General features: G+C 37.6%; 1 protein-coding gene across 2 annotated transcripts in view; it reads left to right on the top strand.

Annotated features, from left to right (window-relative positions):
- LOC121368759 (PCI domain-containing protein 2-like) overlaps window positions 1-27,895 on the top strand; it is an 89,422-nt gene that overhangs the window by 43,766 nt on the left and 17,761 nt on the right. For both annotated transcript variants that reach the window (XM_041493517.1, XM_041493509.1), the window contains 4 exons: window positions 7,613-7,659; window positions 11,813-11,913; window positions 14,395-14,468; window positions 23,228-23,353. In XM_041493517.1, coding sequence (XP_041349451.1) covers window positions 7,613-7,659; window positions 11,813-11,913; window positions 14,395-14,468; window positions 23,228-23,353 — 348 coding nt within the window. The remainder of the gene's footprint in view (window positions 1-7,612; window positions 7,660-11,812; window positions 11,914-14,394; window positions 14,469-23,227; window positions 23,354-27,895) is intronic.

Raw genomic sequence — 27,895 nt, 5'->3', positions numbered from 1 at the left:
ACGTAACGTCACTGTCGTCAATATATCTTTAACATGAAAGCTGCCGCAGCTGATTATTTCAGGTATCATGACGTCACTGTCGCCTATATCTTTAACTTGAAAGCTGCTGCAGCTGATTACTTTCAGGTAACGTAAAGTGACTGTCGCCTATATCTTTAACTTGAAAGCTGCCGCAGCTGATTATTTCAGGTAACATGACGTCACTGTCGCCTATATCTTTAACTTGAAAGCTGCCGCAGCTGATTACTTTCAGGTAACGTAACGTCACTGTCGCCTATATCTTTAACTTGAAAGCTGCCGCAGCTGATTAGGTACTTTCAGCTGAAAGCGTCACTTTCAGGTAACGTAACGTCACTGTCGCCTATATCTTTAACTTGAAAGCTTCCGCAGCTGATTACTTTCAGGTAACGTGACGTCACTGTCGCCTATATCTTTAACTTGAAAGCTGCCGCAGCTGATTATTTCAGGTAACATCACGTCACTGTCGCCTATATCTTTAACTTGAAAGCAGCCGCAGCTAATTATTTCAGGTAACATCATGTCATTGTCGCCTATATCTTTAACTTGAAAGCTGCCGCAGCTGATTACTTTCAATTAACGTAACGTCACTGTCGCCTATATCTTTAACTTGAAAGCTGCCACAGCTGAGTACTTTCAGGTAACGTAAAGTGACTGTCGCCTATATCTTTAACATGAAAGCTGCCGCAGCTGATTATTTCAGGTATCATGACGTCACTGTCGCCTATATCTTTAACTTGAAAGCTGCTGCAGCTGATTACTTTCAGGTAACGTAAAGTGACTGTCGCCTATATCTTAACTTGAAAGCTGCCGCAGCTGATTATTTCAGGTAACATGACGTCACTGTCGCCTATATCTTTAACTTGAAAGCTGCCACAGCTGATTACTTTCAATTAACGTAACGTCACTGTCGCCTATATCTTTAACTTGAAAGCTGCTGCAGCTGATTACTTTCAGGTAACGTAACATGACGTCACTGTCGCCTATATCTTTAACTTGAAAGCTGCCAGCAGATGATTATATCTTTCAGGTAACGTGACGTCACTGTCGCCTATATCTTTAACTTGAAAGCTGCCGCAGCTGATTATTTCAGGTAACATCACGTCACTGTCGCCTATATCTTTAACTTGAAAGCTGCCGCAGCTAATTATTTCAGGTAACATCATGTCATTGTCGCCTATATCTTTAACTTGAAAGCTGCCGCAGCTGATTACTTTCAATTAACGTAACGTCACTGTCGCCTATATCTTTAACTTGAAAGCTGTTTCAGCTCTTTCAACGTAACGTGAAAACATGCTGCCGCAGCTGATTATTTCAGGTATCATGACGTCACTGTCGCCTATATCTTTAACTTGAAAGCTGCTGCAGCTGATTACTTTCAGGTAACGTAAAGTGACTGTCGCCTATATCTTTAACTTGAAAGCTGCCGCAGCTGCCGCAGCTGATTATTTCAGGTAACATGACGTCACTGTCGCCTATATCTTTAACTTGAAAGCTGCCGCAGCTGATTACTTTCAGGTAACGTAACGTCACTGTCGCCTATATCTTTAACTTGAAAGCTGCCGCAGCTGATTACTTTCAGGTAACGTAACGTCACTGTCGCCTATATCTTTAACTTGAAAGCTGTTTCAGCTGATTACTTTCAACGTAACGTCACTGTCGTCTATATCTTTAACATGAAAGCTGCCGCAGCTGATTATTTCAGGTATCATGACGTCACTGTCGCCTATATCTTTAACTTGAAAGCTGCTGCAGCTGATTACTTTCAGGTAACGTAAAGTGACTGTCGCCTATATCTTTAACTTGAAAGCTGCCGCAGCTGATTATTTCAGGTAACATGACGTCACTGTCGCCTATATCTTTAACTTGAAAGCTGCCACAGCTGATTACTTTCAATTAACGTAACGTCACTGTCGCCTATATCTTTAACTTGAAAGCTGCCGCAGCTGATTACTTTCAGGTAACGTAACGTCACTGTCGCCTATATCTTTAACTTGAAAGCTGCCGCAGCTGATTATTTCAGGTAACATGACGTCACTGTCGCCTATATCTTTAACTTGAAAGCTGCCGCAGCTGATTACTTTCAATTAACGTAACGTCACTGTCGCCTATATCTTTAACTTGAAAGCTGCTGCAGCTGATTACTTTCAGGTAACGTAACGTCACTGTCGCCTATATCTTTAACTTGAAAGCTGCCGCAGCTGATTATTTCAGGTATCATGACGTCACTGTCGCCTATATCTTTAACTTGAAAGCTGCTGCAGCTGATTACTTTCAGGTAACGTAAAGTGACTGTCGCCTATATCTTTAACTTGAAAGCTGCCGCAGCTGATTATTTCAGGTAACATGACGTCACTGTCGCCTATATCTTTAACTTGAAAGCTGCTGCAGCTGATTACTTTCAGGTAACGTAACGTCACTGTCGCCGATATCTTTAACTTGAAAGGTGCCGCAGCTGATTACTTTTAGGTAACGTGACGTCACTGTCGCCTATATCTTTAACTTAAAGCTTCCGCAGATGATTACTTTCAGGTAACGTGACGTCACTGTCGCCTATATCTTTAACTTGAAAGCTGCCGCAGCTGATTATTTCAGGTAACATCACGTCACTGTCGCCTATATCTTTAACTTGAAAGCAGCCGCAGCTAATTATTTCAGGTAACATCATGTCATTGTCGCCTATATCTTTAACTTGAAAGCTGCCGCAGCTGATTACTTTCAATTAACGTAACGTCACTGTCGCCTATATCTTTAACTTGAAAGCTGTTTCAGCTGATTACTTTCAAATAACGTAACGTCACTGTCGTCAATATATCTTTAACATGAAAGCTGCCGCAGCTGATTATTTCAGGTATCATGACGTCACTGTCGCCTATATCTTTAACTTGAAAGCTGCTGCAGCTGATTACTTTCAGGTAACGTAAAGTGACTGTCGCCTATATCTTTAACTTGAAAGCTGCCGCAGCTGATTATTTCAGGTAACATGACGTCACTGTCGCCTATATCTTTAACTTGAAAGCTGCCGCAGCTGATTACTTTCAGGTAACGTAACGTCACTGTCGCCTATATCTTTAACTTGAAAGCTGCCGCAGCTGATTACTTTCAATTAACGTAACGTCACTGTCGCCTATATCTTTAACTTGAAAGCTGTTTCAGCTGATTACTTTCAAATAACGTAACGTCACTGTCGTCAATATATCTTTAACATGAAAGCTGCCGCAGCTGATTATTTCAGGTATCATGACGTCACTGTCGCCTATATCTTTAACTTGAAAGCTGCTGCAGCTGATTACTTTCAGGTAACGTAAAGTGACTGTCGCCTATATCTTTAACTTGAAAGCTGCCGCAGCTGATTATTTCAGGTAACATGACGTCACTGTCGCCTATATCTTTAACTTGAAAGCTGCCACAGCTGATTACTTTCAATTAACGTAACGTCACTGTCGCCTATATCTTTAACTTGAAAGCTGCCACAGCTGAGTACTTTCAGGTAACGTAAAGTGACTGTCGCCTATATCTTTAACATGAAAGCTGCCGCAGCTGATTATTTCAGGTATCATGACGTCACTGTCGCCTATATCTTTAACTTGAAAGCTGCCGCAGCTGATTACTTTCAGGTAACGTAACGTCACTGTCGCCTATATCTTTAACTTGAAAGCTGCCACAGCTGAGTACTTTCAGGTAACGTAAAGTGACTGTCGCCTATATCTTTAACATGAAAGCTGCCGCAGCTGATTATTTCAGGTATCATGACGTCACTGTCGCCTATATCTTTAACTTGAAAGCTGCTGCAGCTGATTACTTTCAGGTAACGTAAAGTGACTGTCGCCTATATCTTTAACTTGAAAGCTGCCGCAGCTGATTATTTCAGGTAACATGACGTCACTGTCGCCTATATCTTTAACTTGAAAGCTGCCACAGCTGATTACTTTCAGGTAACGTAACGTCACTGTCGCCTATATCTTTAACTTGAAAGCTGCCGCAGCTGATTACTTTCAGGTAACGTGACGTCACTGTCGCCTATATCTTTAACTTGAAAGCTGCCGCAGCTGATTACTTTCAGGTAACATAACGTCACTGTCGCCTATATCTTTAACTTGAAAGCTGCCGCAGCTGATTATTTCAGGTAACATGACGTCACTGTCGCCTATATCTTTAACTTGAAAGCTGCTGCAGCTGATTACTTTCAGGTAACGTAACGTCACTGTCGCCGATATCTTTAACTTGAAAGCTGCCGCAGCTGATTATTTCAGGTAACATGACGTCACTGTCGCCTATATCTTTAACTTGAAAGCTGCCGCAGCTGATTACTTTCAGGTAACGTAACGTCACTGTCGCCTATATCTTTAACTTGAAAGCTGCCGCAGCTGATTACTTTCAGGTAACTTGACGTCACTGTCGCCTATATCTTTAACTTGAAAGCTGCTGCAGCTGATTACTTTCAGGTAACGTAACGTCACTGTCGCCTATATCTTTAACTTGAAAGCTGCCGCAGCTGATTATTTCAGGTAACATGACGTCACTGTCGCCTATATCTTTAACTTGAAAGCTGCCGCAGCTGATTACTTTCAGGTAACGTCACTGTCGCGCCTATATCTTTAACTTGAAAGCTGCCGCAGCTGATTACTTTCAGGTAACTACGTCACTGTCGCCTATATCTTTAACTTGAAAGCTGCCGCAGCTGATTACTTTCAGGTAACATAACGTCACTGTCGCCTATATCTTTAACTTGAAAGCTGCCGCAGCTGATTACTTTCAGGTAACGTAACGTCACTGTCGCCTATATCTTTAACTCAGCTGATTATTTCAGGTAACATGTCGCGCCTATATCTTTAACTTGAAAGCTGCCGCAGCTGATTACTTTCAGGTAACGTAACGTCACTGTCGCCTATATCTTTAACTTGAAAGCTGTTTCAGCTGATTACTTTCAGGTAACGTAACGTCACTGTCGCCTACGAAAGCTGCCGCAGCTGATTACGGTAACATATCACTGTCGCCTATATCTTTAACTTGAAAGCTGCCAAGCTGATTATTTTCAGGTAAGCTGCCGACGTCACTGTCGCCTATATCTTTAACTTGAAAGCTGCTGCAGCTGATTACTTTCAGGTAACGTAAAGTGACTGTCGCCTATATCTTTAACTTGAAAGCTGCCGCAGCTGATTATTTCAGGTAACATGACGTCACTGTCGCCTATATCTTTAACTTGAAAGCTGCCAGCTGATTACTTTCAGCTGTCACTGTCGCCTATATCTTTAACTTGAAAGCTGCCGCAGCTGATTACAGGTAACGTCACTGTCGCCTATATCTTTAACTTGAAAGCTGCCTTTAACAGCTGATTACTTTCAGTCACTGTACTTTAACTTGAAAGCTGCCGCAGCTGACGTCACTGTCGCCTATATCTTTAACTTGAAAGCTGCCGCAGCTGATTACTTTCAGTAACGTAACGTCACTGTCGCCTATATCTTTAACTTGAAAGCTGCCGCAGCTGATTATTTCAGGTAACATGACGTCACTGTCGCCTATATCTTTAACTTGAAAGCTGCCGCAGCTGATTACTTTCAATTAACGTAACGTCACTGTCGCCTATATCTTTAACTTGAAAGCTGCCGCAGCTTTAACATAACGTCAGCTGATTACTTTCAAACTGTCGTCAATATATCTTTAACTTGTAACGTAACGTCACTGTCGCCTATATCTTTAACTTGAAAGCTATATCTTTAACTTGAAAGCTGCCGCAGCTGATTATTTCTTGAAAGCTGCCGCAGCTGATTACTTTCAGGTAACGTCACTGTCGCCTATATCTTTAACTTGAAAGCTGCCGCAGCTGATTACTTTCAGGTAACGTAACGTCACTGTCGCCTATATCTTTAACTTGAAAGCTGCAGCTGATTACTTTCAGGTAACGTAACGTCAATATCTTTAACTTGTCACTGTCGCCTATATCATATATCTTTAACTTGAAAGCTGAAAGCTGCCTGCAGCTGATTACTTTCAGGTAACATTTAACATGACGTCACTGTCGCGCCTATATCTTTAACTTGAAAGCTGCCGCAGCTGATTATATCTTTCAGGTAACATAACGTCACTGTCGCCTATATCTTTAACTTGAAAGCTGCCGCGCCTGAAATATCTTTAACTTGAAAGCTGCCGCAGCTGATTACTTTCAGGTAACGTAACGTCACTGTCGCCTATATCTTTAACTTGAAAGCTGCCGCAGCTGATTACTTTCAGGTAACGTAACGTCACTGTCGCCTATATCTTTAACTTGAAAGCTGCCGCAGCTGATTACTTTCAGGTAATATCTTTAACTTGAAAGCTGCCGCGTCACTGTCGCCTATATCTTTAACTTGAAAGCTGCCGCAGCTGATTACTTTCAGGTAACATAACGTCACTGTCGCCTATATCTTTAACTTGAAAGCTGCCGCAGCTGATTACTTTCAGGTAACGTAACGTCACTGTCGCCTATATCTTTAACTTGAAAGCTGCCGCAGCTGATTATTTCAGGTAACATGACGTCACTGTCGCCTATATCTTTAACTTGAAAGCTGCCGCAGCTGATTACTTTCAGGTAACGTAACGTCACTGTCGCCTATATCTTTAACTTGAAAGCTGCCGCAGCTGATTACTTTCAGGTAACGTAACGTCACTGTCGCCTATATCTTTAACTTGAAAGCTGCCGCAGCTGATTACTTTCAGGTAACATGACGTCACTGTCGCCTATATCTTTAACTTGAAAGCTGCTGCAGCTGATTACTTTCAGGTAACGTAACGTCACTGTCGCCTATATCTTTAACTTGAAAGCTGCCGCAGCTGATTACTTTCAGGTAACATGACGTCACTGTCGCCTATATCTTTAACTTGAAAGCTGCCGCAGCTGATTACTTTCAGGTAACGTAACGTCACTGTCGCCTATATCTTTAACTTGAAAGCTGCCGCAGCTGATTACTTTCAGGTAACGTGACGTCACTGTCGCCTATATCTTTAACTTAAAGCTTCCGCAGATGATTACTTTCAGGTAACGTGACGTCACTGTCGCCTATATCTTTAACTTGAAAGCTGCCGCAGCTGATTATTTCAGGTAACATCACGTCACTGTCGCCTATATCTTTAACTTGAAAGCAGCCGCAGCTGATTATTTCAGGTAACATGACGTCACTGTCGCCTATATCTTTAACTTGAAAGCTGCCGCAGCTGATTACTTTCAATTAACGTAACGTCACTGTCGCCTATATCTTTAACTTGAAAGCTGTTTCAGCTGATTACTTTCAAATAACGTAACGTCACTGTCGTCAATATATCTTTAACATGAAAGCTGCCGCAGCTGATTATTTCAGGTAACATGACGTCACTGTCGCCTATATCTTTAACTTGAAAGCTGCTGCAGCTGATTACTTTCGGGTAACATGACGTCACTGTCGCCTATATCTTTAACTTGAAAGCTGCAGTCTTGGATATACTTTTATATTCAAAAGCTGCATTGAGAGGAATACCTTTAATTTTGAGGGTGGTGTCATATTATTTAATTTTAATCATACATTCTCCAGCTTTAGCAGTTTGTCAGTTAATTTATATTTTAAAATTGATTATTTTTCAGATACTATGTTGGAAGGAAAGCCATGTTTGACAGTGATTTCAAAAGTGGTAAGATATTCTATATTTTGTATATAAAATTATAACAGAATCTTCATAAAAAGATGTCTTCTTTTTGTTATGATGCTATGTTTTTAACTTCAGATGTCTTCGAATTAGATAGTACAATGTATATAAATCCAGGGTGTTAATTGTCCATCATTGTTCACAGTTGTCCAGAGCATTTAAATATGGAACTACAAACCATTTGTCTGGTCTCTTACTTTAGGTCATAGATTTACTGCTTTTGAGAGTACTACACGTTTATTTCATTTCATTTTATTTTATTCTTATTTTTATGCTTATATATATTAAGGTTGAAGCATGTTGTCCTGGGCACATACCTCAGGTATCTGGGCTGTCTGTCCAGGAAGGAGTGTTAATGATTAGTGGTTAGTGAGAGAGAAGTCGGTGTAGTGGCCGTAAACCTACCCACTGAGTCGTTAAACTTGCTGTGGATGGGAGCCAGTACCGGGCTGTGAACACAGTACCTACTGGCCTTATGGCTTAACCACGACACCACCAATGCCCATGTACAACAAGACTGTAAACAAGATTAAATAGCTTGACAGAAAATTGACAATCTGCATAAACCATTCAGTGGTTATGCATAAATAAATTGAGGTAAACCAGTAATTTTTGTGTAACCCGTCTTGATGATGTAAATGAAGTCCTAAGTTTAATGGGTTACGCAAAGCTAGACTTGAGTTAGCGAGGCACAAACAAAATGTATGTTCTTGCATATTGCAGAAGCCTGTTTCTATATACTGTATCTAATGGTTACAGTTAATGTTGTAACGGTAGTAAGTGGTGTGTTTATGTTTCTATATACTGTATCTAATGGTTACAGTTAATGTTGTAACGGTAGTAAGTGGTGTGTTTATGTTTCTATATACTGTATCTAATGGTTACAGTTAATGTTGTAACGGTAGTAAGTGGTGTGTTTATGTTTCTATATACTGTATCTAATGGTTACAGTTAATGTTGTAACGGTAGTAAGTGGTGTGTTAATGTTGTAATGGTAGTAAGTGGTGTGTTAATGTTGTAATGGTAGTAAGTGGTGTGTTAATGTTGTAACAGTAGTAAGTGGTGTGTTTATGTTTCTATATACAGTATCTAATGGTTACAGTTAATGTTGTAACGGTAGTAAGTGGTGTGTTAATGTTGTAATGGTAGTAAGTGGTGTGTTAATGTTGTAATGGTAGTAAGTGGTGTGTTAATGTTGTAACAGTAGTAAGTGGTGTGTTTATGTTTCTATATACTGTATCTAATGGTTACAGTTAATGTTGTAACGGTAGTAAGTGGTGTGTTAATGTTGCAACGGTAGTAAGTGGTGTGTTTATGTTTCTATATACTGTATCTAATGGTTACAGTTAATGTTGTAACGGTAGTAAGTGGTGTGTTTATGTTTCTATATACTGTATCTAATGGTTACAGTTAATGTTGTAACGGTAGTAAGTGGTGTGTTAATGTTGTAACGGTAGTAAGTGGTGTGTTTATGTTTCTATATACTGTATCTAATGGTTACAGTTAATGTTGTAACGGTAGTAAGTGGTGTGTTAATGTTGTAATGGTAGTAAGTGGTGTGTTTATGTTGTAACGGTAGTAAGTGGTGTGTTAATGTTGTAACGGTAGTAAGTGGTGTGTTAATGTTGTAACAGTAGTAAGTGGTGTGTTAATGTTGTAATGGTAGTAAGTGGTGTGTTTATGTTGTAATGGTAGTAAGTGGTGTGTTAATGTTGTAATGGTAGTAAGTGGTGTGTTAATGTTGTAACAGTAGTAAGTGGTGTGTTAATGTTGTAACAGTAGTAAGTGGTGTGTTTATGTTTCTATATACTGTATCTAATGGTTACAGTTAATATTGTAGCGGTAGTAAGTGGTGTGTTTATGTTTCTATATACTGTATCTAATGGTTACAGTTAATGTTGTAACGGTAGTAAGTGGTGTGTTTATGTTTCTATATACTGTATCTAATGGTTACAGTTAATGTTGTAACGGTAGTAAGTGGTGTTTTAATGTTGTAATGGTAGTAAGTGGTGTGTTAATGTTGTAATGGTAGTAAGTGGTGTGTTAATGTTGTAACAGTAGTAAGTGGTGTGTTTATGTTTCTATATACTGTATCTAATGGTTACAGTTAATGTTGTAACGGTAGTAAGTGGTGTGTTAATGTTGTAATGGTAGTAAGTGGTGTGTTAATGTTGTAATGGTAGTAAGTGGTGTGTTAATGTTGTAACAGTAGTAAGTGGTGTGTTTATGTTTCTATATACTGTATCTAATGGTTACAGTTAATGTTGTAACGGTAGTAAGTGGTGTGTTAATGTTGTAATGGTAGTAAGTGGTGTGTTAATGTTGTAATGGTAGTAAGTGGTGTGTTAATGTTGTAACAGTAGTAAGTGGTGTGTTTATGTTTCTATATACTGTATCTAATGGTTACAGTTAATGTTGTAACGGTAGTAAGTGGTGTGTTAATGTTGTAACGGTAGTAAGTGGTGTGTTTATGTTTCTATATACTGTATCTAATGGTTACAGTTAATGTTGTAACGGTAGTAAGTGGTGTGTTTATGTTTCTATATACTGTATCTAATGGTTACAGTTAATGTTGTAACGGTAGTAAGTGGTGTGTTAATGTTGTAATGGTAGTAAGTTGTGTGTTAATGTTGTAACAGTAGTAAGTGGTGTGTTTATGTTTCTATATACTGTATCTAATGGTTACAGTTAATGTTGTAACGGTAGTATGTGGTGTGTTAATGTTGTAACGGTAGTAAGTGGTGTGTTTATGTTTCTATATACTGTATCTAATGGTTACAGTTAATGTTGTAACGGTAGTAAGTGGTGTGTTAATGTTGTAATGGTAGTAAGTGGTGTGTTAATGTTGTAACAGTAGTAAGTGGTGTGTTTATGTTTCTATATACTGTATCTAATGGTTACAATTAATGTTGTAACGGTAGTAAGTGGTGTGTTAATGTTGCAACGGTAGTAAGTGGTGTGTTTATGTTTCTATATACTGTATCTAATGGTTACAGTTAATGTAACGGTAGTAAGTGGTGTGTTAATGTTGTAACGGTAGTAAGTGGCGTGTTTATGTTTCTATATACTGTATCTAATGGTTACAGTTAATGTTGTAACGGTAGTAAGTGGTGTGTTTATGTTGTAATGGTAGTAAGTGGTGTGTTTATGTTGTAACGGTAGTAAGTGGTGTGTTAATGTTGCAACGGTAGTAAGTGGTGTGTTAATGTTGTAACGGTAGTAAGTGGTGTGTTAATGTTGTAACAGTAGTAAGTGGTGTGTTAATGTTGTAATGGTAGTAAGTGGTGTGTTTATGTTGTAACAGTAGTAAGTGGTGTGTTAATGTTGTAACGGTAGTAAGTGGTGTGTTAATGTTGCAACGGTAGTAAGTGGTGTGTTTATGTTTCTATATACTGTATCTAATGGTTACAGTTAATGTTGTAATGGTAGTATGTGGTGTGTTAATGTTGTAACAGTAGTAAGTGGTGTGTTTATGTTTCTATATACTGTATCTAATGGTTACAGTTAATGTTGTAACGGTAGTAAGTGGTGTGTTTATGTTGTAACGGTAGTAAGTGGTGTGTTTGTGCTGTAACAGTAGTAAGTGGTGTGTTAATGTTGTAACGGTAGTAAGTGGTGTGTTTATGTTGTAACGGTAGTAAGTGGTGTGTTAATGTTGTAACGGTAGTAAGTGGTGTGTTAATGTTGTAATGGTAGTAAGTGGTGTGTTTATGTTTCTATATATTGTATCTAATGGTTACAGTTAATGTTGTAACGGTAGTAAGTGGTGTGTTGATGTTGTAACAGTAGTAAGTGGTGTGTTTATGTTTCTATATACTGTATCTAATGGTTACAGTTAATGTTGTAACGGTAGTAAGTGGTGTGTTTATGTTGTAACGGTAGTAAGTGGTGTGTTTGTGCTGTAACGGTAGTAAGTGGTGTGTTAATGTTGTAATGGTAGTAAGTGGTGTGTTTATGTTGTAACGGTAGTAAGTGGTGTGTTAATGTTGTAATGGTAGTAAGTGGTGTGTTAATGTTGTAACGGTAGTAAGTGGTGTGTTTATGCTGTAATAGTAGTAAGTGGTGTGTTTATGTTGTAACGGTAGTAAGTGGTGTGTTTATGTTGTAACGGTAAGTGGTGTGTTTATGTTTCTTTCAGCGGAGGAGTACCTGATGTTTGCCTTTGAGAGATGCCACAAGTCGAGCAGGAAGAACAAGAGACTGATTCTCATCTACCTCATACCTGTCAAGATGTTGCTGGTAAAACTGCTCATTGAACATTACCCTAGGCATTCTGTGATATGTGTAATTGTCCACACAGTGCTAGAGCAGATCTTTACATTCGGGCAAAAACGAGGGAGACATTTGGGTAAAATGAGCTGGTTTGAAACATTTTCACCATTTATTTCCATCATTCTATTCTCAATATAGCTGTTTGATAGTAATGCAAATAATAATAAATGATGATATTCAGATTCAGGCATCTCGGTTTAATTAGGGCAAAAATGTTTCATGTTACTTACACATCACAAAGCTTTCAATGTCTATCACACCCGTTTGATTGGATGGTATGGCTGTGGTGATGGGGTCATGACCTACGAGCAGCCAGTCATAAGTCTTTAAATCAATAATACACAGTCATATATATGTTAGTGATCAGGGGTGGGGGAAAATTAAATTATCAATCGGTCCCACTTGATGTCATCACTATCTGCGGGGGTGAGGAGGAAAAAGAAAGGAATTAAAAAAAAGAACATTTAAAAGACGATATTTGCCAAATAGTTTTCAAATTATAGTGACATTTGTATAGTTTTATCTTGAATCATGAACGAGAAACGATAAACATGAAACATTTATTTTTATTATTATTATTATTTTTTTTATCACATCAGTGAAAACCCCCACAAATTGTATATATTTTACATAATGGAATAAATAATATAAAAAATGAATAAAAGTTATGAATTTAAATCCCATATATGTATAAAAAGTACGAGTATTCAGTACTGTGTCCTGAAAATTAATAAAAGATTGCACCGTTGAAGCGTTTGACAGCCTGAGCTAGCACATGTTTAGACAAAGAGAGTAATAACGTCATCACTGATTGGATGAAATTTGACCTCTGCTGGCTCTAGAGATAACAGTACATGTAGCTGTTCTGCTTACTCCCACTTGTTAAAAAAAAAGGTGGAAACCTTTGGTTAATTTCAAAATCCTTTATAATTATTGGATACACTACATTGAACAGTCAACAATAAATACATTTATAGATTATTTCAGTATATTTTATGCTATTTCAAGCAGTTTGTATTGCACAAAAGCCTCTTGCTTCGGACTAGGGCACTCGGCCCCGACAGAGCTCCGTACATAGGTGTTGACAAGTGTTGATTGTAACCAGTTGAAAATTCTGGGTCCTTTGTTTTCATTAGTGTAATAACTTGATGGCTCTCTAAACCAAGAATGGTGCTATCATTAACGTTTGTTTAATCTCTTGACCGGTTCAGCGACTTTGACAAATGTCTAGCCTAGTGGCAGTCGATAGACACTACTGTAGGTCCGACTTCAGTGACTGGCGATATACTTAGGCAGACTTTAAAATCACAAACGTCTAAAACACCAGCCATACTGACCATTATTTATTTATTATTTTAAATCATGCATGAGATACTGATGTCTGGGCAGGCTGGTCCACTTGACGGATAGGAATTTGTTCCAATAATAGAAATGGACAGGTGCTTCGGACCGACAAGAATGACAAAAGTGGGACCGGCAAACGCATGTTTTTAAAAAATAATTTTGGTCTCCGAGATCAAGAATCGGTCCCAGACTGGGGAAAAAAGGGCTTTTCCACACCCCTGTTAGTGATATGTGTTAACATAAATAACAAATGATGATCTCACCAACGTGCATTTAAGAAATATGATATCACAGGATAAAAACAACAGGTTAATGATGGAGGTTATTGTTTTTTTCCTGTTCAGGACAAACGGGGATTCTGCTCAGCACCACTCTTTTGAAATTTTCCATTTTTTACCTTCATCAGTCTTACGCTCTGCTTATGTGGGGAAAAAAAGATGCACACGTTAGGGATGGGGGTCAACGGCTATAAGAGATTACATCACGAGTGTGTACCTCTAATACTTGTTGTTTTAAGGTCAGCGGCTATAAGAGATTACAACACGAGTATGTACCTCTAATACTTGTTGTTTTAGGGTCAGTGGCTATAAGAGATTACATCACGAGTGTGTACATCTAATACTTGTTGTTTTAGGGTCAGCGGCTATAAGAGATTACATCACGAGTGTGTACCTCTAATACTTGTTGTTTTAGGGTCAGCGGCTATAAGAGATTACATCACGAGTGTGTACATCTAATACTTGTTGTTTTAGGGTCAGCGGCTATAAGAGATTACATCACGAGTGTGTACCTCTAATACTTGTTGTTTTAGGGTCAGCGGCTATAAGAGATTACATCACGAGTGTGTACATCTAATACTTGTTGTTTTAGGGTCAGCGGCTATAAGAGATTACATCACGAGTGTGTACCTCTAATACTTGTTGTTTTAGGGTCAGCGGCTATAAGAGATTACAACACGAGTGTGTACCTCTAATACTTGTTGTTTTAGGGTCAGCGGCTATAAGAGATTACATCACGAGTGTGTACCTCTAATACTTGTTGTTTTAGGGTCCAGCTATAAGAGATTACATCACGAGTGTGTACATCTAATACTTGTTGTTTTAGGGTCACATGCCGAAACTGTCCCTGCTGAAGAAATACGACTTGCTCCAGTTTGCTGAAGTAGCAAAAGCTGTCAGGTATTGTCAGGGCATCTTGTGGAATAGAGAGCAATCTTCGCCTTCAGATTTTGAGCTAAAAACAAACACTAGAAATTGACAAACATTTTTAGAAATCAGTCACAACATTCATTTAACTCTTGATTAGATTTACAGTGTAACCTTTTTAAGAGCAATGTGAAGGTCTAGACGAACCTGGATAAAAGCATACATTTTATATTAAGGCTCCTGGTTATGAAGTTAAATTATTGAAAAGCATACTGTGCATTTGAGTAGCATAACTTTTGAGCACCACATTACTTGTGAATTTTTATATTGATTTTGATCATCATTTCATTTACGCAATTACTTCAGTTTGACATGAGTACATGTAGCTGTCATTAGGCATTCATTCATTCATTCATTTGAGCAGCACATTGTGAAGTTTGAGTGGCATTTGCTGCATGTTTTTAGTCAATTTCGGGCATTGATTTTGTGTATGTATTCAATTATGGTTGAAGTATGCTGTGCTGGGCATAAACCTCAGCTATATGGGTTGTGTGTCTAGGACAATGGGTTAGTGATTACTAATTGGTGAGAGAGAAGTTGGTGTAGTGGTCTGAACCTTCCTATTGATTCAAGTTGGTATCTGGAAGGGAATATAGATCAAGTTGGTATCTGGAAGGGAATATAGATCAAGTTGATATCTGGAAGGGAATATAGATCAAGTTGGTATCTGGTATCTGGAAGGGAATATACATCAAGTTGGTATCTGGAAGGGAATATAGATCAAGTTGGTATCTGGAAGGGAATATAGATCAAGTTGGTATCTGGTATCTGGAAGGGAATATACATCAAGTTGGTATCTGGAAGGGAATATACATCAAGTTGGTATCTGGAAAGGAATATACATCAAGTTGGTAACTGGAAGGGAATATACATCACCAACCATATATACCTTAAAGGAATTTATCATTTTATTAGCGTGAAACAGAAATACAGCTAACCTATTAATAAAGTTCTATATTTCCTAGGGTTGGGTACCACGTGTACAACATTAGTAGTGATATCATACTAATCACTGCAATTCAGGGATACAATAATTTCTCAATATGCCATGTCATTTATACCACATTAGTAGTGATATCATACTAATCACTGCAATTCAGGGATACAATAATTTCTCAATATGCCATGTCATTTATACCACATTAGTAGTGATATCATACTAATCACTGCCATTCAGTGATACAATAATTTCTCAATATGCCATGTCATTTATACCACATTAGTAGTGATATCATACTAATAGATGCCATTCAGTGATACAATAATTTCTCAATATACCATGTCATTTATACCACATTAGTAGTGATATACTAATCACTGCCATTCAGGGATACAATAATTTCTCAATATGCCATGTCATTTATACCACATTAGTAGTGATATCATACTAATCACTGCCATTCAGTGATACAATAATTTCTCAATATGCCATGTCATTTATACCACATTAGTAGTGATATCATACTAATCACTGCCATTCAGTGATACAATAATTTCTCAATATGCCATGTCATTTATACCACATTAGTAGTGATATCATATTAATCACTGCCATTCAGTGATACAATAATTTCTCAATATACCATGTCATTTATACCACATTAGTAGTGATATACTAATCACTGCCATTCAGTGATACAATAATTTCTCAATATACCATGTCATTTATACCACATTAGTAGTGATATACTAATCACTGCCATTCAGTGATACAATAATTTCTCAATATGCCATGTCATTTATACCACATTAGTAGTGATATCATACTAATCACTGCCATTCAGTGATACAATAATTTCTCAATATACCATGTCATTTATACCACATTAGTAGTGATATACTAATCACTGCCATTCAGTGATACAATAATTTCTCAATATACCATGTCATTTATACCACATTAGTAGTGATATCATACTAATCACTGCCATTCAGTGATACAATAATTTCTCAATATACCATGTCATTTATACCACATTAGTAGTGATATCATACTAATCACTGCCATTCAGTGATACAATAATTTCTCAATATGCCATGTCATTTACACCACATTAGTAGTGATATCATACTAATCACTGCCATTCAGTGATACAATAATTTCTCAATATACCATGTCATTTATACCACATTAGTAGTGATATACTAATCACTGCCATTCAGTGATACAATAATTTCTCAATATGCCATGTCATTTATACCAGTGTTACCACATTAGTAGTGATATCATACTAATCACTGCCATTCAGTGATACAATAATTTCTCAATATGCCATGTCATTTATACCACATTAGTAGTGATATCATACTAATCACTGCCATTCAGTGATACAATAATTTCTCAATATGCCATGTCATTTATACCACATTAGTAGTGATATACTAATCACTGCCATTCAGTGATACAATAATTTCTCAATATGCCATGTCATTTATACCACATTAGTAGTGATATCATACTAATCACTGCCATTCAGGGATACAATAATTTCTCAATATACCATGTCATTTATACCACATTAGTAGTGATATACTAATCACTGCCATTCAGTGATACAATAATTTCTCAATATGCCATGTCATTTATACCACATTAGTAGTGATATCATACTAATCACTGCCATTCAGGGATACAATAATTTCTCAATATACCATGTCATTTATACCACATTAGTAGTGATATCATACTAATCACTGCCATTCAGTGATACAATAATTTCTCAATATACCATGTCATTTATACCACATTAGTAGTGATATCATACTAATCACTGCCATTCAGTGATACAATAATTTCTCAATATGCCATGTCATTTATACCACATTAGTAGTGATATCATACTAATCACTGCCATTCAGTGATACAATAATTTCTCAATATGCCATGTCATTTATACCACATTAGTAGTGATATCATACTAATCACTGCCATTCAGTGATACAATAATTTCTCAATATGCCATGTCATTTATACCACATTAGTAGTGATATCATACTAATCACTGCCATTCAGTGATACAATAATTTCTCAATATACCATGTCATTTATACCACATTAGTAGTGATATACTAATCACTGCCATTCAGTGATACAATAATTTCTCAATATGCCATGTCATTTATACCACATTAGTAGTGATATACTAATCACTGCCATTCAGTGATACAATAATTTCTCAATATGCCATGTCATTTATACCACATTAGTAGTGATATCATACTAATCACTGCCATTCAGTGATACAATAATTTCTCAATATGCCATGTCATTTATACCACATTAGTAGTGATATCATACTAATCACTGCCATTCAGTGATACAATAATTTCTCAATATGCCATGTCATTTATACCACATTAGTAGTGATATCATACTAATCACTGCCATTCAGTGATACAATAATTTCTCAATATGCCATGTCATTTATACCACATTAGTAGTGATATCATACTAATCACTGCCATTCAGTGATACAATAATTTCTCAATATACCATGTCATTTATACCACATTAGTAGTGATATACTAATCACTGCCATTCAGTGATACAATAATTTCTCAATATGCCATGTCATTTATACCACATTAGTAGTGATATACTAATCACTGCCATTCAGTGATACAATAATTTCTCAATATGCCATGTCATTTATACCACATTAGTAGTGATATCATACTAATCACTGCCATTCAGTGATACAATAATTTCTCAATATGCCATGTCATTTATACCACATTAGTAGTGATATCATACTAATCACTGCCATTCAGTGATACAATAATTTCTCAATATACCATGTCATTTATACCACATTAGTAGTGATATACTAATCACTGCCATTCAGTGATGCAATAATTTCTCAATATGCCATGTCATTTATACCACATTAGTAGTGATATACTAATCACTGCCATTCAGGGATACAATAATTTCTCAATATGCCATGTCATTTATACCACATTAGTAGTGATATCATACTAATCACTGCCATTCAGGGATACAATAATTTCTCAATATACCATGTCATTTATACCACATTAGTAGTGATATCATACTAATCACTGCCATTCAGTGATACAATAATTTCTCAATATGCCATGTCATTTATACCACATTAGTAGTGATATCATACTAATCACTGCCATTCAGGGATACAATAATTTCTCAATATACCATGTCATTTATACCACATTAGTAGTGATATACTAATCACTGCCATTCAGTGATACAATAATTTCTCAATATACCATGTCATTTATACCACATTAGTAGTGATATCATACTAATCACTGCCATTCAGTGATACAATAATTTCTCAATATACCATGTCATTTATACCACATTAGTAGTGATATACTAATCACTGCCATTCAGTGATACAATAATTTCTCAATATGCCATGTCATTTATACCACATTAGTAGTGATATACTAATCACTGCCATTCAGTGATACAATAATTTCTCAATATGCCATGTCATTTATACCACATTAGTAGTGATATCATACTAATCACTGCCATTCAGTGATACAATAATTTCTCAATATGCCATGTCATTTATACCACATTAGTAGTGATATCATACTAATCACTGCCATTCAGTGATACAATAATTTCTCAATATACCATGTCATTTATACCACATTAGTAGTGATATACTAATCACTGCCATTCAGTGATACAATAATTTCTCAATATGCCATGTCATTTATACCACATTAGTAGTGATATACTAATCACTGCCATTCAGTGATACAATAATTTCTCAATATACCATGTCATTTATACCACATTAGTAGTGATATACTAATCACTGCCATTCAGTGATACAATAATTTCTCAATATGCCATGTCATTTATACCACATTAGTAGTGATATCATACTAATCACTGCCATTCAGGATACAATAATTTCTCAATATACCATGTCATTTATACCACATTAGTAGTGATATCATACTAATCACTGCCATTCAGTGATACAATAATTTCTCAATATGCCATGTCATTTATACCACATTAGTAGTGATATACTAATCACTGCCATTCAGTGATACAATAATTTCTCAATATGCCATGTCATTTATACCACATTAGTAGTGATATCATACTAATCACTGCCATTCAGTGATACAATAATTTCTCAATATGCCATGTCATTTATACCACATTAGTAGTGATATACTAATCACTGCCATTCAGTGATACAATAATTTCTCAATATGCCATGTCATTTATACCACATTAGTAGTGATATCATACTAATCACTGCCATTCAGTGATACAATAATTTCTCAATATACCATGTCATTTATACCACATTAGTAGTGATATACTAATCACTGCCATTCAGTGATACAATAATTTCTCAATATGCCATGTCATTTATACCACATTAGTAGTGATATCATACTAATCACTGCCATTCATGGATACAATAATTTCTCAATATACCATGTCATTTATACCACATTAGTAGTGATATCATACTAATCACTGCCATTCAGTGATACAATAATTTCTCAATATACCATGTCATTTATACCACATTAGTAGTGATATACTAATCACTGCCATTCAGTGATACAATAATTTCTCAATATACCATGTCATTTATACCACATTAGTAGTGATATCATACTAATCACTGCCATTCAGTGATACAATAATTTCTCAATATGCCATGTCATTTATACCACATTAGTAGTGATATAATACTAATCACTGCCATTCAGTGATACAATAATTTCTCAATATATCATGTCATTTATACCACATTAGTAGTGATATCATACTAATCACTGCCATTCAGTGATACAATAATTTCTCAATATACCATGTCATTTATACCACATTAGTAGTGATATACTAATCACTGCCATTCAGTGATACAATAATTTCTCAATGTCATTTATGTGCCTTTGAACTTAAGAGGCCATACATCACTGCCTACAGTGCGGGGCTGGCCAAAAGTACTCATCCGCTTGCCCTAGATGAGAAAAATGTGCTCGCACGAGTAAAATTAACAATTCAATTGTCCGCCGGGCAACCAAAATTTCCAAACACAAACTGCCTGTTTATCCCATTGTACACTTGCGATTTTTCTTAATTCCATAGTCTGCAGCAAGCGTTGCCCATCATTTGAAAGCCATGATTATTATATTGAGTACCGTATTTCCAAACACAAACTGCCTGTTTATCCCATTGTACACTTGCGATTTTTCTTAATTCCATAGTCTGCAGCAAGCGTTGCCCATCATTTGAAAGCCATGATTATTATATCGAGTACCGTATTTCCAAACACAAACTGCCTGTTTATCCCATTGTACACTTGCGATTTTTCTTAATTCCATAGTCTGCAGCAAGCGTTGCCCATCATTTCAAAGCCATGATTATTATATCGAGTACCGTATTTGACTGCAAGTAGGCCCACGTCTTTGAATAAGCTCCCCTCCTTTTTGAAGTAATTTAAGAAATTAAGCCTTTATTCGTAAACCATATTTCATGTTGGTGTCCGTGAAGTAAATTGCCAAAAATGTTGAAAGATCGAGAAACAAACTGTTTAGAATGTTACCATCTGGCACGTTACTAAAAACTGTTTAGAATGTTACCATCTGGCACGTTACTAAAAACTGTTTAGAATGTTACCATCTGGCACGTTACTAAAAACTGTTTAGAATGTTACCATCTGGCACGTTACTAAAAACTGTTTAGAATGTTACCATCTGGCACGTTACTAAAAACTGTTTAGAATGTTACCATCCAGCACGTTACTAAAATGGATAAGTAGACTCTTTGTAAAGTTAGTTTTCGCGTTATCTATGTGAGCTCGCACAACATACGTGTGACGTAAAACGAGGTAAGAGAATTCCCACTGCACGGTCGGGTTTTTGCTAATGTAGTAGCATTTCGTATTACGAAATTAGGTTGTCCATCTGCAAATTTTCACATTTGTTTACCAGTTAAATTGATGTATTAAATGTACATGTAATTAACATTCAATTGACTAAATGTTAAAGAACAGTGAGTAGGCGTGCGTGCAGGCAGGCAAATTTGTAACAGGATCAAAGCAGTCTCCAACTGAGTCTGTGTGTCGGACTCACATCGAGAGCACCAAACGCTGGAATTTCTAAGGAAAACAGAGGGTATACTTCCCCTGAACATTTTGAAAATTAAATGTCCTGCATTCTACATTCTACGCCCCTTCCCACCCCAGCTACAATTCAACCAGAAAATCCTTCCTCACACTCGGCTGAAGAGGCAAGGATCAAGGAGTCAGATCTTTAGTCAGTTCCTTTCGAAGACGACGAGAAAGAGAGGATGGGAGATTTGGTTGTTGGAGAAGTGTGTAGTGCACGGGGCACGTTATGTCAATACTTTTCTACATCCCTTCCGACTAGAGAGGTGTGTAGTGCACTGGGCACGTTATGTCAATACTTTTCTACATCCCTTCCGACTAGAGAGGTGTCTAGTGCACTGGGCACGTTATGTCAATACTTTTCTACATCCCTTCCGACTAGAGAGGTGTGTAGTGCACTGGGCACGTTATGTCAATACTTTTCTACATCCCTTCCGACTAGAGAAGTGTGTAGTGCACGGGGCACGTTATGTCAATACTTTTCTACATCCCTTCCGACTAGAGAGGTGTCTAGTGCACTGGGCACGTTATGTCAATACTTTTCTACATCCCTTCCGACTAGAGAGGTGTGTAGTGCCCTGCAAATGTCTGATATCGCACGTGTGTTGCAAACAACAACAAGCTCGTCGTCTGCCATGTTTTTCTTAATGGCATCGTTTTGAGATTCTAGATACTTTCGGAACTTCCATTTTTTCAAAGATTTGTTATGAACCACAAACAATCATTAACAGTTGACATTTACTATTTTGCTTTTTAAATAATTCTCTCAAAATTATGTATTTTGTTTCATGACACTGATAATTTATTTCTCGGGAGTTTCCGTAAAGTTATCGTCCATGGAAAGTGTTGAAGTATATCGGTACAGTACAAAACATACCGGTACGTACCACGACAGAAAAAACTCGTGGTATTCGGCATACCGGTAATACCGCACACCTCTAATATTTCCACATGGAAAGTGTTGAAGTATATCGGTACAGTACAAAACATACCGGTACGTACCACGACAGAAAAAACTCGTGGTATTCGGCATACCGGTAATACCGCACACCTCTAATATTTCCACATGGAAAGTGTTGAAGTATATCGGTACAGTACAAAACATACCGGTACGTACCACGACAGAAAAAACTCGTGGTATTCGGCATACCGGTAATACCGCACACCTCTAATATTTCCACATGGAAAGTGTTGAAGTATATCGGTACAGTACAAAACATACCGGTACGTACCACGACAGAAAAAACTCGTGGTATTCGGCATACCGGTAATACCGCACACCTCTAATATTTCCACATGGAAAGTGTTGAAGTATATCGGTACAGTACAAAACATACCGGTACGTACCACGACAGAAAAAACTCGTGGTCCCAGCTTTATTCAAAGGTTTTGTCTCTGTCTGTCTGTGTGTGTGTTCTGTGTGTGGTATTCGGCATACCGGTAATACCGCACACCTCTAATATTTCCACATGAAAGGCTTCTGTGCTTCCAGGGTTGTGTGTCTAACATGAAATGAATAACATTTATTCTGGGAATCTTTGTGAGTAAAACATAACTGATTTTTGTTTCTTTCTCACTTTATCTGCATTTCAGTTCGGGCAACCTTCTCCAGCTGAACGAGTCTCTAGAGAAGAACGAGGCATTCTTCATCAAGTGTGGAATCTATCTCATTCTCGAGAAGCTCAAAGTGATCACATTCAGAAACCTTTTCAAGAAAGTGTAAGTCCCAGCTTTATTCAAAGGTTTTGTCTCTGTCTGTGTGTGTGTCTGTCTGTCTGTCTGCCTGTGTCTTTTAACAAAGTGTATGTCCCAGCTTTATTCACAGGTTTTGTCTCTGTCTGTCTGTGTGTCTGTCTGTGTGTCTGTGTGTGTCTGTCTGTGTGTCTGTCTGTCTGTCTGTGTCTTTTAACAAAGTGTATGTCCCAGCTTTATTCACAGGTTTTGTCTCTGTCTGTCTGTCTGTGTGTCTGTCTGTCTGTCTGTGTCTTTTAACAAAGTGTAAGTCCCAGCTTTATTCACAGGTTTTATCTCTCTCTGTCTGTGTGTCTGTCTGTGTGTGTGTCTGTCTGTCTGTCTGTCTGTGTCTTTTAACAAAGTGTATGTCCCAGCTTTATTCACAGGTTTTGTCTCTGTCTGTCTGTGTGTCTGTCTGTGTGTCTGTCTGTCTGTCTGTGTCTTTTAACAAGGTGTAAGTCCCAGCTTTATTCACAGGTTTTATCTCTCTCTGTCTGTGTCTGTCTGTCACACATATTGTTTTCCAGACAATTTTTTCACAATCATCAATACATTCATATATTTGTATTGATGATATATTTTTCCTGCGAAAATTTTGTGTATATCTTTATCATGTTGAGTTACAGATCAAGTTATGTCCCTTGAACCTAGAAAATACAAAAAGAAAGAAAGAAAGAATTGTTTTATTTAATGACACACTCAACACATTTTATTTACCAGTCGTGGTGCACTGGCTAGAACGAGAAATTAGAAAATACAAAACTTTGATGGGCCTTATAGGGGACATGCATTGCTTTAAGGGGACATGCATTGCTTTAAGGGGACATGCGTTGCTTTAAGGGGACATGCGTTGCTTTAAGGGGACATGCGTTGCTTTAAGGGGACATGTGTTGCTTTAAGCAGTACTCTAAGAGTGCTTGTTAATGTGTAGCACTTAATACCTTACGATGTTAGTGGCTTGTTAAATGTGTAGGGGACAGTTAATACCTTAAGGGGACATGCATGCTTTAAGGGACATGCTTGTTAAGGGGACATGTGTAGCAGTTAATACCTTGTGTTGCGATGTTAGTGGCTTGTTAATGCGTTGCAGTAAATACATGTGTTACGATGTTAAGTGGCATGTTGCTTTAAGCATACAGAGAAAGTGCTTGTTAGGGTGTAGCACAGTGGTAGAGTGATTGTTAATGTGTAGCAGTTAATACCTTACGATGTTAGTGTTAATACCTTACGCTTGTTAAAGCATACAGAGAAATAGGGTGTAGTTAATACCTTACGATGTTAGTGGCTTGTTAATGTGTAGCAGTTAATACCTTACGATGTTAGTGGCTTGTTAATGTGTAGCAGTTAATACCTTACGATGTTAGTGGCTTGTTAATGTGTAGCAGTTAATACCTTACGATGTTAGTGGCTTGTTAAACCATACAGAGAAATAGTGTAGCCCAGTGGTAGAGTGATAATGTGTAGCAGTTAATACCTTACGATGTTAGTGGCTTGTTAAACCATACAGAGAAATAGGGTGTAGCCCAGTGGTAGAGTGCTTGTTAATGTGTAGCAGTTAATACTTACGATGTTAGTGGCTTGTTAAACCATACAGAGAAATAGGGTGTAGCCCAGTGGTAGAGTGCTTGTTAATGTGTAGCAGTTAATACCTTACGATGTTAGTGGCTTGTTAAACCATAGAGAGAAATAGGGTGTAGCCCAGTGGTAGAGTGCTTGTTAATGTGTAGCACTTAATACCTTACGATGTTAGTGGCTTGTTAATGTGTAGCAGTTAATACCTTACGATGTTAGTGGCTTGTTAATGTGTAGCAGTTAATACCTTACGATGTTAGTGGCTTGTTAAACCATACAGAGAAATAGGGTGTAGCCCAGTGGTAGAGTGCTTGTTAATGTGTAGCAGTTAATACCTTACGATGTTAGTGGCTTGTTAAACCATACAGAGAAATAGGGTGTAGCCCAGTGGTAGAGTGCTTGTTAATGTGTAGCAGTTAATACCTTACGATGTTAGTGGCTTGTTAAACCATACAGAGAAATAGGGTGTAGCCCAGTGGTAGAATGCTTGTTAATGTGTAGCAGTTAATACCTTACGATGTTAGTGGCTTGTTAAACCATACAGAGAAATAGGGTGTAGCCCAGTGGTAGAGTGCTTGTTAATGTGTAGCAGTTAATACCTTACGATGTTAGTGGCTTGTTAAACCATACAGAGAAATAGGGTGTAGCCCAGTGGTAGAGTGCTTGTTAATGTGTAGCAGTTAATACCTTACGATGTTAGTGGCTTGTTAAACCATACAGAGAAATAGGGTGTAGCCCAGTGGTAGAGTGCTTGTTAATGTGTAGCAGTTAATACCTTACGATGTTAGTGGCTTGTTAATGTGTAGCAGTTAATACCTTACAATGTTAGTGGCTTGTTAAACCATACAGAGAAATAGGGTGTAGCCCAGTGGTAGAGTGCTTGTTAATGTGTAGCAGTTAATACCTTACGATGTTAGTGGCTTGTTAAACCATAGAGAGAAATAGGGTGTAGCCCAGTGGTAGAGTGCTTGTTAATGTGTAGCAGTTAATACCTTACGATGTTAGTGGCTTGTTAAACCATACAGAGAAATAGGGTGTAGCCCAGTGGTAGAGTGCTTGTTAATGTGTAGCAGTTAATACCTTACGATGTTAGTGGCTTGTTAAACCATACAGAGAAATAGGGTGTAGCCCAGTGGTAGAGTGCTTGTTAATGTGTAGCAGTTAATACCTTACGATGTTAGTGGCTTGTTAAACCATAGAGAGAAATAGGGTGTAGCCCAGTGGTAGAGTGCTTGTTAATGTGTAGCAGTTAATACCTTACGATGTTAGTGGCTTGTTAATGTGTAGCAGTTAATACCTTACGATGTTAGTGGCTTGTTAAACCATACAGAGAAATAGGGTGTAGCCCAGTGGTAGAGTGCTTGTTAATGTGTAGCAGTTAATACCTTACGATGTTAGTGGCTTGTTAAACCATACAGAGAAATAGGGTGTAGCCCAGTGGTAGAGTGCTTGTTAATGTGTAGCAGTTAATACCTTACGATGTTAGTGGCTTGTTAAACCATACAGAGAAATAGGGTGTAGCCCAGTGGTAGAGTGCTTGTTAATGTGTAGCAGTTAATACCTTACGATGTTAGTGGCTTGTTAAACCATACAGAGAAATAGGGTGTAGCCCAGTGGTAGAGTGCTTGTTAATGTGAAGCAGTTAATACCTTACGATGTTAGTGGCTTGTTAATGTGTAGCAGTTACTACCTTACGATGTTAGTGGCTTGTTAAACCATACAGAGAAATAGGGTGTAGCCCAGTGGTAGAGTGCTTGTTAATGTGTAGCAGTTAATACCTTACGATGTTAGTGGCTTGTTAATGTGTAGCAGTTAATACCTTACGATGTTAGTGGCTTGTTAAACCATACAGAGAAATAGGGTGTAACCCAGTGGTAGAATGCTTGTTAATGTGTAGCAGTTAATACCTTACGATGTTAGTGGCTTGTTAAACCATACAGAGAAATAGGGTGTAGCCCAGTGGTAGAGTGCTTGTTAATGTGTAGCAGTTAATACCTTACGATGTTAGTGGCTTGTTAAACCATACAGAGAAATAGGGTGTAGCCCAGTGGTAGAGTGCTTGTTAATGTGTAGCAGTTAATACCTTACGATGTTAGTGGCTTGTTAAACCATAGAGAGAAATAGGGTGTAGCCCAGTGGTAGAGTGCTTGTTAATGTGTAGCACTTAATACCTTACGATGTTAGTGGCTTGTTAATGTGTAGCAGTTAATACCTTACGATGTTAGTGGCTTGTTAATGTGTAGCAGTTAATACCTTACGATGTTAGTGGCTTGTTAAACCATACAGAGAAATAGGGTGTAGCCCAGTGGTAGAGTGCTTGTTAATGTGTAGCAGTTAATACCTTACGATGTTAGTGGCTTGTTAAACCATACAGAGAAATAGGGTGTAGCCCAGTGGTAGAGTGCTTGTTAATGTGTAGCAGTTAATACCTTACGATGTTAGTGGCTTGTTAAACCATACAGAGAAATAGGGTGTAGCCCAGTGGTAGAATGCTTGTTAATGTGTAGCAGTTAATACCTTACGATGTTAGTGGCTTGTTAAACCATACAGAGAAATAGGGTGTAGCCCAGTGGTAGAGTGCTTGTTAATGTGTAGCAGTTAATACCTTACGATGTTAGTGGCTTGTTAAACCATACAGAGAAATAGGGTGTAGCCCAGTGGTAGAGTGCTTGTTAATGTGTAGCAGTTAATACCTTACGATGTTAGTGGCTTGTTAAACCATACAGAGAAATAGGGTGTAGCCCAGTGGTAGAGTGCTTGTTAATGTGTAGCAGTTAATACCTTACGATGTTAGTGGCTTGTTAATGTGTAGCAGTTAATACCTTACAATGTTAGTGGCTTGTTAAACCATACAGAGAAATAGTGTGTAGCCCAGTGGTAGAGTGCTTGTTAATGTGTAGCAGTTAATACCTTACGATGTTAGTGGCTTGTTAAACCATAGAGAGAAATAGGGTG

Source organism: Gigantopelta aegis, chromosome 1 (assembly GCF_016097555.1).
Source record: "Gigantopelta aegis isolate Gae_Host chromosome 1, Gae_host_genome, whole genome shotgun sequence".
Taxonomy (NCBI): domain Eukaryota; kingdom Metazoa; phylum Mollusca; class Gastropoda; order Neomphalida; family Peltospiridae; genus Gigantopelta; species Gigantopelta aegis.
Note: the sequence above shows the minus strand (reverse complement) of the source record. Positions and strands in the feature narration are given on the sequence as shown.